The sequence below is a fragment of the Myxine glutinosa genome, chromosome 2, assembly GCF_964187855.1.
Source record: "Myxine glutinosa chromosome 2, kmMyxGlut1.1, whole genome shotgun sequence".
In the NCBI taxonomy this organism is placed as follows: domain Eukaryota; kingdom Metazoa; phylum Chordata; class Myxini; order Myxiniformes; family Myxinidae; genus Myxine; species Myxine glutinosa.
In genome coordinates, this window is record NC_136262.1 from 157419727 (window position 1) to 157432757 (window position 13031).

Genomic DNA, 13031 nt, shown 5'->3' on the forward strand with positions numbered 1-13031 from the left:
AATAGTTATCTTTCGCTGTCATTGGTGAAACAATCAAAAGGTATAATTTCGTGCTTCCTTAGTTATACTGCATAACAAATTGGTGGAATATCGAGATATTCAAATGTGTCGAATTATTATTAATTATGTGACGTAACGTTTGCGTTTTGGACCCGTTTATGTTATTTCTGACATTGCGCATTCTGCCTCCACCCGTAGCTTTAACCCAAGCGTTTGGGTCTCTCTGAACGCAAAGCTCAGCCCTACCCTCCCCTCGTGTCCACCCTCGGCCCGATACTCCTCCCGCCCCTCGAGCTGCTCGCACGAGCGACCCCGCGCTCGCGCTGCGCACAGTGAGGACGCGCACCGGCACCGGGACATGCGCGCTCTGCCTCCAGCTTGGCGCCGACCCGCCGCTCTTCCCCCTCGTCGCTCCGCTCCACCTCCGCCTCCATTTCGGCTCCGCTTCGCAGCCGCAGCAGAGCCGGCTCGTTCTTCAGCATGATCTCTCGCAGGTTTCAAATCGTCTTTTCCACTTTGGCTTGCCTGCTCGCAGACCCAGGCGCGCCATGTCCAGCGGGGTGCAACTGCGGCCTCGACCGGGTCGTTTGTTCTGGGTCCGGGGTGTCCGGGGTGCTCTCCCTCGGTGCGGACGAAGCATCCGAGCTCAGCACCATGTAAGTAGCCGATGTAATCCGTGTCCATTTTCAATGTGCGTTCACCCCCTCGATCTCTTTCGGATGTCGTTTTGTAGTCTCCAGGTGAGTGCTGAGAATGCGCTTTTTGCGCGCAGAGTGCATTGCGCATTTTATCCGGCAACAGATACCGTTCATCACTCGGACAGCGTTTCCGTTTGTAAATGCGTTTTCGTTTGTAAATGCGTTTTGCTGTTATAAATATGTCCGTATCGAACTCCGGGGACTCATCGTGCGAGACCTTGGTCCTTACAGAGTCATTGAAAACCAGGCGGCCCCACGCCATCTTGGAGACCACGACCTGGCGCCCTTTCCACGACTGCAGAACCTGTACGTTTGATTCCCAAACACCCTCGTGATTCCTAAAATCGGGAAAAATAAATAAATAATTCTTGTCTATCAACATTTTCAATACTTTTTCATTTTATCATCCCTTTTCAGGACAATCACAAACACCAGCCTTTCTCTCGTCTCAGCATTCGCTTTCCAGCACAACCCGCTGCTGACGCACCTGTGAGTACTCGCTCACCTGTACCTGCTTGCGCTGATAAATTAATTTTAAAATTTCAATTGCCAGGCTCAAACCTGCACTGTATTATACGAATACCATGCACGGTGTAAAATTATACAAAAAGCCGAAATGTGACCTCACTACTGATTAAATGACGCGTATACCCTCATCCGGTGTTTGCAGAGATCTCTCGAATAACCTGCTGCCCAGCATGGAGTGGGAGACGTTTATCAAGTTGAAGCTTCTTCAACTGTGAGTTCTTCTCGCACTGCAGGAATGGGATGTTCCTCCTTGGAACAAAGATACTCCTTTGGAAATGAATAAGTAATAAGATCACTGAAGAATTGCACTGCATGGTATTTTGTCCTCCAGCTCTAGCACACACTACCTTGCAAACCAAAAGTCATGGGATGCAGGTATATCCTATTGACAATGCATTTTATTACCTCCACCACTGAAGGTAGATGGAGTTGTGTTTTCGCTGCTGTCTGTTTGTCTGTTTGATTGTGAACAAGATATCTCAAAACGTTGTGGACAAATTCGTACGAAATTTAGTGGACGGGTTGGGTATGTGGCAAGGACGAAATAATTCGATTTTGGTGAAGATTCGGATCCGGATCAGAGAATTTCTAAAGTGATTCTTCACCGTTGAGAGATCGCGCCAAAATTGATATATAGCACGATATCTCAAAAAGTCGTCGACAGATTCAAACAAAACTTGGTGGACAGGCCAGGAGTGCTACAAGGAAGAATAGATTCAATTTTGGTAAGTATTTAAATCTGGATCTGGATCTGAAAATTTTAAAAGTGATTCTTCACCATTGAGAGATAGGGGGGGGGGGGGGGAGAGAAACAATATATAGCACGGCATCTCAAAAAGTTGTGGACATATTCGGACGAAATTTGGTGGACATGTTGGGAGTGCTACAAGGACGAAATGTTGCTCAAGATCCATATTCGGATCTGGATCTGAATTTTTTTTAAAGTGATTCTTCACCATTGAGAGATAGGGGGAAAAAACAATATATAGCACGATATCTCAAAAAGTTGTGGATGGATTCGGACGAAATTTGGTGGACATGTTGGGAGTGCTACAAGGACGGAATGTTGGTGAAGATCCATATTCTAATCTAGATCTGAAATTTTTAAAAAGTGATTCTTCACCATGTGCATTTCACTGCTTGGGAATAGGGCGGAAAACAATATATAGCACGATATCTCAAAAGGTTGTGGACATATTCGGACGAAATTTGGTGGACATGCTGGGAGTGCTACAAGGATGAAATGCTGGTGAAGATCCATATTCGGATCTCGATCTGAATTTTTTTTAAAGTGATTCTTCACCATTGAGAGATGGGGGGGGGGGGGGACAATATATAGCACGATATCTCAAAAAGTTGTGGTCAGATTCGGACGAAATTTGGTGGACATGTTTGGAGTGCTCCAAGGACGGAATGTTGGTGAAGATCCATATTCCGATCTGGATCTGAAAATTTTAAAAAGTGATTCTTCACCATTGAGAGATAGGGGGAAAAAAACAACATATAGCACGATATCTCAAAAAGTTGTGGATGGATTCGGACGAAATTTGGTGGACATGTTGGGAGTGCTACAAGGACGGAATGTTGGTGAAGATACATATTCCGATCTGTATCTGAAATTTTTAAAAAGTGATTTTTCACCATGTCCATTTCACAGCTTGGGAATAGGGGGGAAAACAATATATAGCACGATATCTCAAAAAGTTGTGGATGGATTCGGACGAAATTTGGTGGACATGTTGGGAGTGCTACAAGGATGAAATGTTGGTGAAGATCCATTTTTGGATCTGGATCTGAGAATTTTAAAAAGTGATTCTTCACCATTGAGAGATAGGGGGAAAAACAATATATAGCACGATATCTCAAAAAGTTGTGGATGGATTCGGACGAAATTTGGTGGACATGTCGGTAGTGTGACAAGGACGAATTGATTTGATTTTAGTGAAATCCGAATCCGGATACAAGAATTTAATTTTTTTTTCAAGTAATTCTTCAACATTGAGTGATGTGATGTGATGAAGAAGACCAAAAACTATATATAACATGATATTTCAAAAGGTTGTGGACGACATATGACTAAACTTGGTGGACGAGTTAGGTAAGTGACAAGAACAAGCCAACTCGATTTTGGTTCAGGTCCAGATCCGGCCGACCAGTGCGATACAAAAAGTAAACTGGTCACCTGGCGGAGGTATACACTCTACCGAGTGCCGTCCTGGTTTACAATGCACCAAACATTTAATATCTGTTAAAAGGCATTTTCACACTAACAAAATCTTCATCTTCCTTATAAGATCAGTTTCCAGTTTTTGATTGGCTGGTGATGCAATGCCGCACCAATTCCCCATCCAATATGACCATTAATTAATTTCCGACTTTCCGATTGCTGTTTTCAAGCCCATATGAAGTGGCATTCCAACACATCTCAAAGACCCTGACATCAGACTTGAACAATGAATGTGTAGTTGAAGGTATCTCTCGGAAACACCTGTTTCGACACCTCGCAAACGCCTCGACTTAGTATACAAAAAGAAGAAGAAGATGAGTAGGATGGTTGAAATCATCCTGATGAAGGTGCCCACTCTCTCACAGCTGATTATGGGTATGCAGTCAGTGTCCCGTGATTTTTGGTAAGTTAGTGTATGTAAAGTATTAGAATTCAACATGGAGTACTTTTTCTTCCGAATGTAGCAATATCTCCCACACACATTTTTTCCCCCAATGCATACAAGTCGTACGTACATTTAGTTTCACTACACCCTTCTCCGTACGTACCTTTCCTCCACTGAACCTCCTGTCTGCTCCCCCAGTCTTGCACTTATGAACTTTTTTTTTTTTTGTATACAAGATCAAGCAAGGCTCGTGTAAGAGCTAAAAATCAACCTTTAATTATTATCAATTATTATCAATATAAATTTAATATCAACCTTTAATTAACCTTCACTAAAATATTATTCTTTCATACTCTGGCACTTTGTTCATCAAAACAATTTTAAAAAGCAGAATGTCCCAATCAGGTTCTTATATTGTCTTTAATATTTGACAAAGTAGCAATGAGTACTCTCGGTTGACTGTCTCGTTTACTTTCCTCTCGGCTTGTTCCGCATAACCCAGAGATCTCTCCGGAAACCCATGGAACTGCTCCTGCGAGCTGCTTTGGCTCGCCCAGTTGCTCGAAGGGCCTGATGGTGTGAACAGCTCGCATGGCATTCCCTGTCTCGCGGACAATGGTACTTCTCACTGCGGTATGAGACCCACACCCCAAATGCACACACTGCAGCTCACCTTTACCATGCGGCCTTTGTCCAAGCTAGCTCACCAATGACTCTTCTTCAAGACATCAAATGTGGGAAATTGTACCATTACCGTTTTACCCCTGCACTCCATTAAATGCATTAATTATATATTTTATTTATTTATTTTTGTGTCTATCCTTCTATGCCTATCTGTACGTTCCTGTGCCGCTAGGTGCATAAGGTGTAGCATGTGTATATTTGTGCAAAATCATGATAACAAACCAACAGTCATTGTGTTACTGGAATTTCACAATTTTATGAACACAAGTAACAACAAGGAACTTTGACGCAAGAGGATGCCATTCGGTCCATCATGCCTGTGCTACACCAACACCAAAGTAAATAAATCAGTCTACCTATAGACTTCATTTCACTGTTGAGCGGTGGGAGGTGATTACATTTACTATATTAAGAGAGCCGTTGGTCTGTGTGTGTGTCACAATTTTTATCAGAGATGGCTGAACGGATCTTCGTCAAACTTTCAGAGGTTTATCAGTATGTGCTTGGGAATGTTTTAGGCAAAAAATATGTTTTTTAAAAAAGTTCGTTTTTATTTTTATTTTTTTTAACTGGTGCTCTATAGTGCCTAAACCTTTTTGATTAATGACAGTTATATACAAGTCCACATTCACATAAATAAATACAAAACAATTACCAGACATTTGAACACAAATAATAAAACAATTTCGGAAGCGGTCGGAGTTGGTGGTAAGCCTTCTTTTTCTTCTTCTTCTTCCTAAAGGTCATCATAGTTAATTCAGAAACGTGATCAATGGCACATTCACCAGCATATATTCAACGAAAAGGTAAAAATATGATTTGACATTTGTGATTTATTCTGATTTGGATGTAATTACTTTTACATTATATTTGCCCTAATTTCAAATGTGTTAATATTTATTTTTCGCTTGAGCAACGCCCGGTACTCCAGCTATAAACACTTTTATTCTTTACTCGGGGAACAAACTAATACAACTTTGTCTGGGGGGTAACATAGGCTATGTGGCCGTGGCCTTATGCAGGTGTCTGGGAGGCCAGGAGGGCTTTAAAACGATCATTCCTTCATTCATTCCTTCCCCCCCCCCCTTCCCCTCCTTCCCCCAAAACGGAGGGGCCTGTCAAAGCCCCCCCCCCCAAAAGATGTATGTGTAGTATATATTTCCCCTCCCTCTCCCCTTTCACCTCCCCCAACCCCCTTCCTGCTAGTATGCAAATAAAATTCAAATTAATGCTGACTCACTTATTACCACTAGAAAAATAAATTGTGGTGCACGGAGGCAGTTGTACGGTGAGGAATGCACACACCCCAACCGGACATTCACCTGCTGACAAGACCCTCTCACAGACGTCACAATCACAAACCATGTACACAATTATCCATCCACACGCAAACTACCGACATGTCCTGCCAATGTCCATGCACACCTCTATCTCCAATGGTTCTAGATACCTAACAAATTCCAATTTAATCTTATCGAATATTTCTGCTGCTACTACCTTTCCAGGGAGACATTTGCATGCGTTATACCACTGCCCTAACTCTCCTCTTCTTTAGTCTCAGGCCATGGCCCCTGGTCCTATCATTATCTTAAACATCTCGATCAATACGCTCGTAACCACCTCCTTTCAAATATATAAAGTCCTGTCTTCTTCAGCCACTCCTCATAGCTTAGACTAGCTAGGCCCAGAATCAATCTAGAAGCTCTACTCTGAGCCCTCCATATGTCAGTGATGTCCTTCCTGAGATGTGGTGACCAAAACTGAACACAATATCCTAGATGGGGCCTCATAAATTATTATACAGTGTTAACGCAACCGCTTTGGATTCATAATTTAGCCCTAACCAAATACAACTTAAAACCCTGTTTGCTTTACTTATAGCTGCCTGGCATTGTGCTATCTGTTTACCCCCCATATCTACTACCACCTCGAGATTGTCAGTGATGTCCTTCCTGAGATGTGGTGACCAAAATTGCATCATGTAATCTCTATTTTCATTGTTCTTACGCATCCCCAGCAACTTATATTTCTATATGTTAAACTGTATCTGCCAATCTTTTGCCCAATCTATTAAAGTATCGAGACATCCTGGATATGATCACTGCCCTTCTCTTCTATCCACCTTACATCCAAAATTTGTGTCATCTGCAAAATCAAAGCCAACTCATAACCCCAATGTCCAAATTATTTACGTAATTATGAATAATAATGGTCCAAGTACTGATCGTTGAGGACACCCCACTACTTACATTCACCCAGCCAGACATCCTACCACTCACAGCTACTATTTACTTCCTATCACTAATTCAGTTTCAGTTACGTAAATACAGTTACGTAAATAATTTGGAGAAGAGGAAGAAGTTGTTTTTTGGGTTTGTTGATCTGGAGAAAGCATTCAATAGGGTTCCACGCAAAGTATTGACATGGGCATTGAGGAAGTTAGGAGTGGAGGAAAAGTTGATCAGAGTAGTGATGGCAATGTACAAAAGAGCGCGCACAGCTGTAAGGACGAAGGACGGGAACAGTGGAGAGTTTGAGGTGAAGGTGGGAGTGCATCAGGGGTCGGTACTAAGTCCACTACTATTTGTAGCTGTGATGGAGGTGCTGGCTCAGAACGTAAAGGAGGGTTTACCGTGGGAGTTGTTGTATGCAGATGATCTGGTGTTGATTGCGGAAAGTATGGATGGACTGAAGGAAAAGATGAACAAGTGGAAGGAATGTATGGAGACAAAAGGTCTGAAGGTGAATATCGGAAAGACGAAGGTGATGGCAAGTGGTAAAGCATGTGGTGAGGTGGAAAGAACTGGGAAGTGGCCGTGTGCTGTGTGCAGGAAGGGTGTCGGAGTGAACTCCATTCAATGTACAATGTGCGCTGAGTGGGTTCATCAAAAATGTAGTGGTCTGAGAGGGTCATTTACCAGTGTGGCAGCTACATTCAAATGTAAGGTGTGCACAGAGGGAGCTGCAGATGGCGGAAATGTTGAGTTGGATCTTGGAGACGGCGTGAAGCTGGAAGGTGTGAAAACATTTTGCTACCTCGGAGACATGCTGAATGGAGAAGGTGGATCAGACTCGGCAACGGTTGCTCGAGTGAGATGTGCATGGAAGACGTTTCGGGAACTGAATGGCGTGCTAATGAGGAGGGGAGTGCCGTTGAAGCTGAAGGGAAAGGTGTATGCTGCATGTGTGTGAAGTGTTATGATTTATGGACGCGAGACATGGGTAATGAACGTAGAGCAGCAACGAAGGCTGGAAAGGGTGGAGATGCGAATGGTTCGATGGATGTGCGGAGTATCGTTGAGAGAGAGGAAGACAAATGATGAATTGCGAAAGATGATGGGAATATTGCCTGTGATTGATGCTGTGAAGAGGAACAGGTTGAGATGGTTTGGTCGTGTGTTGAGGAAGGATGAAAGTGACTGGTGGAGAAGAGTGATGGAAATTAATGTAGAAGGAAGTAGAGGACGTGGAAGACCGAGAAAGACTTGGCTAAAGGTGGTGGAAGAAGAAATGCGGGCAAGGGGGTTAACAAGGAGAGATGCAGAAAATAGGGCAAAATGGAGAAGATTGTCATGGGGACCGCAAGGCTAACCCCCGCTCTAGCAGGGAAAATGGCCTTAAAATGCATGTTGTTGTACTAATTCAGTTTCCAATCCAGTTAGCCACCTGACCATTCACTCCACAAGCCCGTGCCTTCGCTAAAAACCTTGCACACAACATGCTCTTATGACATATACCTTTATTTGGGTGGTGTATGCACAACCCGGGTATGTATGTATATATATATATCCCGGGTTACGTGCATGAAGCAAAACCATGCCGACTGCTTATAATTCAAAACACCTCACTCTCCTGGAACACGTGGGGACAGGTATACTGTACTGTAAAGGGTGGGACTTATAGTACTCTGTCTCACCTGGAGGTGGCGCTACACAATACACATTTAAATGGAGAATTTGCAAAACCTCCCCCCACCCCCAAGACGAGCGGCAAATATGAAAACACCCCTCTTCACTAATTGGGGCCATGCTGATCCTACACAGCAAGTCTGGATGTAATCGGGCCAGAACTGTAGGAGGAGTAACGCGACAAACATGCAACCACAAACAACCAAACATCGATCCTTGAATTATAGCAAGGATATGTGGACATAACACCAACTTTATCTGCTCCACAATCTCCCTCAATACTCTTGGATGCATCCATTCCTGGAGCTTTATCTACTCTTACCTTTTTTAACTTCTTCTTTACCTCCCCCACTGTGACCTGGATCACCTCTAAATGCCCTTCCTCACCTCCTTGATAAATATTCAAAATATTCGTAAATCTCCTAACTGTTCTTTTGTAAATGTTGAAGTAAAATACCAATTTAACAAGCTTTCCATTTCACTATCATCACTAACCAATCACCCGGTGTTATGCATCCATCAGCCCACACTCGTTTTAAGCTGTTCTTTACCCCATATGTATTTAAAGAATGCCTTGTTATCTATATTATAATAGCCGTAGATGATTCTGTCTGTCTGTCTGTTGGGCGTCTGTCTGGGGTGTGGCTTACTCGGTTTGCAGAGTAGCTCCACCCATAGCTCCACCCATTCTGGGAGAGGCTTCGCTTCATATAAACAAATATCCACCATTTTATTAACTCGCATAGCTTTGAGGCCTGTTTTGTAGGCCCGTGGTGTCTTGCTCTCTCTCCCAGTTTTATTTAAAATCAAATTCGATATATCATTTCATTTTTCACAGTCGCTAACATAGTTTTAGACTCGGTTGAAAAAAAACGGGAAGAAAATCCGATGAAAGTTGCCGTTTATAGAACGAAATTAATTCTCAAAGGCCTGTAACTTCAAGGCCATTGAGTCTCTCTCACGCCTTTATCTCCAATCTAACTCACCATCTGAATTCATTTTTATCGATGGTTTTGGACTCGGTGTTAGCAACGCGGGAAAATGCAGAGATATATTTTAAAAAATACACCATATCACCGCCCACCGCCCAACCGCCAACAACCCGCCCAATATGTATCATACACCGCCCAACATGTATCATACACCGCCCAACATGACAGACGGCAACATGTCGACATTATCGCTTTTTCTTTAAAACGAGTGAACCGAGCCGAACCGAATAAACCGAGTGAATTCACCGTTTACTTTTGATGACAGTCGTCACAAAACGACATATATTTCTTCGTTTTTATTTCATTCAACATTATTAGCCGGAAGTAAAATATGGTTCAGGAAATTACCGAGAGATATTTCTTCGTTTCTTTATTTATTAGTTGTTTGCGCATACACTTTAAATAGGTTTATTTGAAATCTTTAATTTCACAATGTAATATATTTGTCATTTGATGATGACGAGACACTTCCTCTTGACTCGTGACAATTCATGCGTTGCGTGGAAACTTCCATTTCCAAAATGAATGACACAGTCGATGAAGAACGACTTGGTGTCAGCAACGCGGGAAAATGCAGAGATATATTTTAAAAATACACCATATCACCGCCCAACACCGCCCAACAGCCAACAAGTATCATACACCGCCCAACATGACACAGACAGCAACATGTCGACATTATCGCTTTTTCTTTAAACCGAGTGAACTGAGCCGAACCGAATACACCGAGTGAATTCACCGAGCTAATTTCATCCAATTCCACCGAGTTTCATGAAACCGAGAGATATTTCTTCGTTTTTATTTTATTAGTTACCAGCAGAATTACCCAGCGTGCCGGGCGGGGGAGGGGGGAAGGGCACGTTCACTTTAAACATGTATATACATGTGGGATGTGGGATATATACATGTGGGACATGTGTACGTGTGTGTGTGTACGTGTGCGCATGCATATGTGTGTGTGTATGTGTATGTAGGCTAACCCCCGTTCTAGCAGGGAAAATGGCCTTAAAATGCATGTTGTTGTTGTATGTGTATATATATGTCTGTGTGTGTGTATGTGTGTATATGTGTCTGTACGTGTGTGTGTGTGTCTGTTTTTGTGTGTGTGTGTGTGTGTGTGTGTGTGTGTGTGTGTGTGTGTGTGTGTGTGTGTGTGTGTGTGTGTGTGTAGATGTATATATGTGTATAATGTGCATATATGTGGATACATATGTGTATACATATTTGCATATGTGCATATGTGTATATGTGTCTGTACGTGTGTGTGTGTGTGTGCATGTGTGTCGATGTACGTGTGTGTGTATGTGTATCTGTGTGTGGGTGTATATGTGTGTGTGTGTGTGTGTGTGTGTGTGTGTGTGTGTGTGTATGTAAACATGGGCCGGTGTGTGTGTAAAGTGTGAGGAGGTATTGGAGAGGAAAATGCAGAGATATATTTTTTAAAATCGCGCCATGATGATAAACGAAAATACACCGCCTAAAATAACAGTCGAGATATATTTAAAATTCGTCACACACATCCATGCCCGTGGGATTCCCATGGGTGGGAATCCCACGGGCATGGATGTGTGTGACATTTCGACATATTGAGTTAGATGCTGCGCCTGCACATTCAGTTATATAAAATGGTTACTGGCAATTGATCACATCCACAAATGATGTAATCCACACAATTTATGTACTTTACATAACGTTAATAGGAATACATGCCCGTGTAGATGGGAATGACATATAATTCACCGAAAACGTTGAAGCAACCGCATAATATTACGGTGATGTTTAACTCTGAGTGAGAATAGTTCTAAATTTTAAAACTTTCTTCTGATATTTGTGATTTATTTCAAACAAACTGTATTTCCCATCTACACGGGCATGTATTCCTATCAACGTTATGTAAAGTACATAAATTGTGTGGATTACATCATTTGTGGATGTGATCAATTGCCAGTAACCATTTTATATAACTGAATGTGCAGGCGCAGCATCGAACTCAATATGTCGAAATGTCACACACATCCATGCCCGTGGGATTCCCACGGGTGACCCCGCTAGTGTTTAATATTATTGGCCATATCCTTCTCATATTCTCTTTTGACTTTACAAGTTATTAGCCTCTATTTACACCGATACTTATACGAGTCTGATTCCAGTGCTGTTATTTTGTACCTGACAAATGCCTTCTGCTTATCTTAACTAAATGCTGAACTACCCGGCGTTGCCCAGGGAGGGGGTGGGAGTGTGGGAGGGGAGGGGGAAGGAGGAAGGGAGAGGGGAAGCGGAGAGAGTTGGGGGAGGGAGAGGCGAAGGGGAGAGAGTTGGGGGAGGGAGAGGCGGAAGGTGAGAGAGTTGGGGGAGGGAGAGGCAAAGGGGAGAGAGTTGGGGGAGGGAGAGGCGAAGGGGAGAGAGTTGGGGGTGGGAGAGGCGAAGGGGAGAGAGTTGGGGGAGGGAGAGGCGAAGGGGAGTTTGGGTGAGGGATGGGGGAGGGGTGTGAGGAGGTGGAAAGGTGGAGTAGAATGGGCAAGGGGGAGGGGAGGTGGGAAGGGGAGAGGGGAGAGGGAGGGGAGAGATATACCGTATATATATCGTTTTGTGGAGGGGGATGGAAAAGGGGAGGAGGACAAATATACTTGTGCAAAGAGTGCTTTAACCTCAGCGTTGCGGAGGTAAAACAGAAATTGTAATACCCTGTGCCACCACCACTGGGTGGTGCTACACGGTACACATGTACTGTACATACAGAATTTATGCCCTCACATCCCCCACGTAAGGCCATGGCCACATAGTCTATGTTACTCCCCACACAAAGCTGTATTTGTACCCCAAGTTTGGAGTTTGTAACTTAAAAGATGTGGCTGTGCATAAGGAACAAAGAAAGACAGACAGAAAACCAGAGAGAGAGAGAGAAAGAGAGAGAGAGAGGGAGAGAGAGAGAGAGAGAACGGCGTTATATATATACAGTATATATCTATATATATATATATATTTGTGCAGCGTCTGTCCTGTCCTGTGTTGTGTTGTCACTGAACTACTTTCTCAAACTTTTGTGAAATCGTACCAAACTTCTGGTATGCACATATCTCTCCCGTCGGTATGTCCTAAGGGTATTAAAAATAAAAAAAAATTCCAATGTTTTTTTTTTTGGGGGGGAATTTTTTGGGGAACTTTTTTTTTCCAACTTAAGTTTTCAACCTCAATTGTTTATAAAATGTGATATCACGTATATTACAAATACATTTGTGCAAAATAATTGTTTGAATTATGATTGGTTTAAACCATAACAAAACGGCAACTCGGGTACAGTCATTTATCTATACTAGGGCATGCCCGTACTATATATATGCCCGTACTATATATCTATCTAAAATTATATCCCCCCCCTCTATTTACATGAAATGGTTTGGTCCATTCGCTCGCAACGCCAAAGCGAACGGCGAACGGCTTGCGAGTACAGTGACAATCCCCCCCCTCTATTTACATGAATGGTTTGGTCCATTCGCAACGACCACAGAACCCCCCCCTCTATTTACATGAAATGGTTCGGTCCAAAGCGAACGGCTTCCGGAGTTTGGTAAAGAAATCGCCATCGCGTACACAAACGCGCAGGAAAGC

The 13031-nt window shown here is 43.0% G+C and overlaps 1 protein-coding gene across 1 annotated transcript in view; it reads left to right on the forward strand.

The window, feature by feature from the left end:
- The first annotated feature begins 329 nt into the window (after nt 1-329).
- The window catches only part of LOC144890814 (NT-3 growth factor receptor-like), a 104449-nt gene continuing 91747 nt past the window's right edge, over nt 330-13031 (forward strand). Inside the window, exons 1-5 of the mRNA XM_078772655.1 lie at nt 330-656; nt 930-1004; nt 1116-1187; nt 1369-1437; nt 4341-4471. Of these exons, the coding sequence (XP_078628781.1) occupies nt 481-656; nt 930-1004; nt 1116-1187; nt 1369-1437; nt 4341-4471 (523 nt within the window). The 5' untranslated portion in view covers nt 330-480. The remainder of the gene's footprint in view (nt 657-929; nt 1005-1115; nt 1188-1368; nt 1438-4340; nt 4472-13031) is intronic.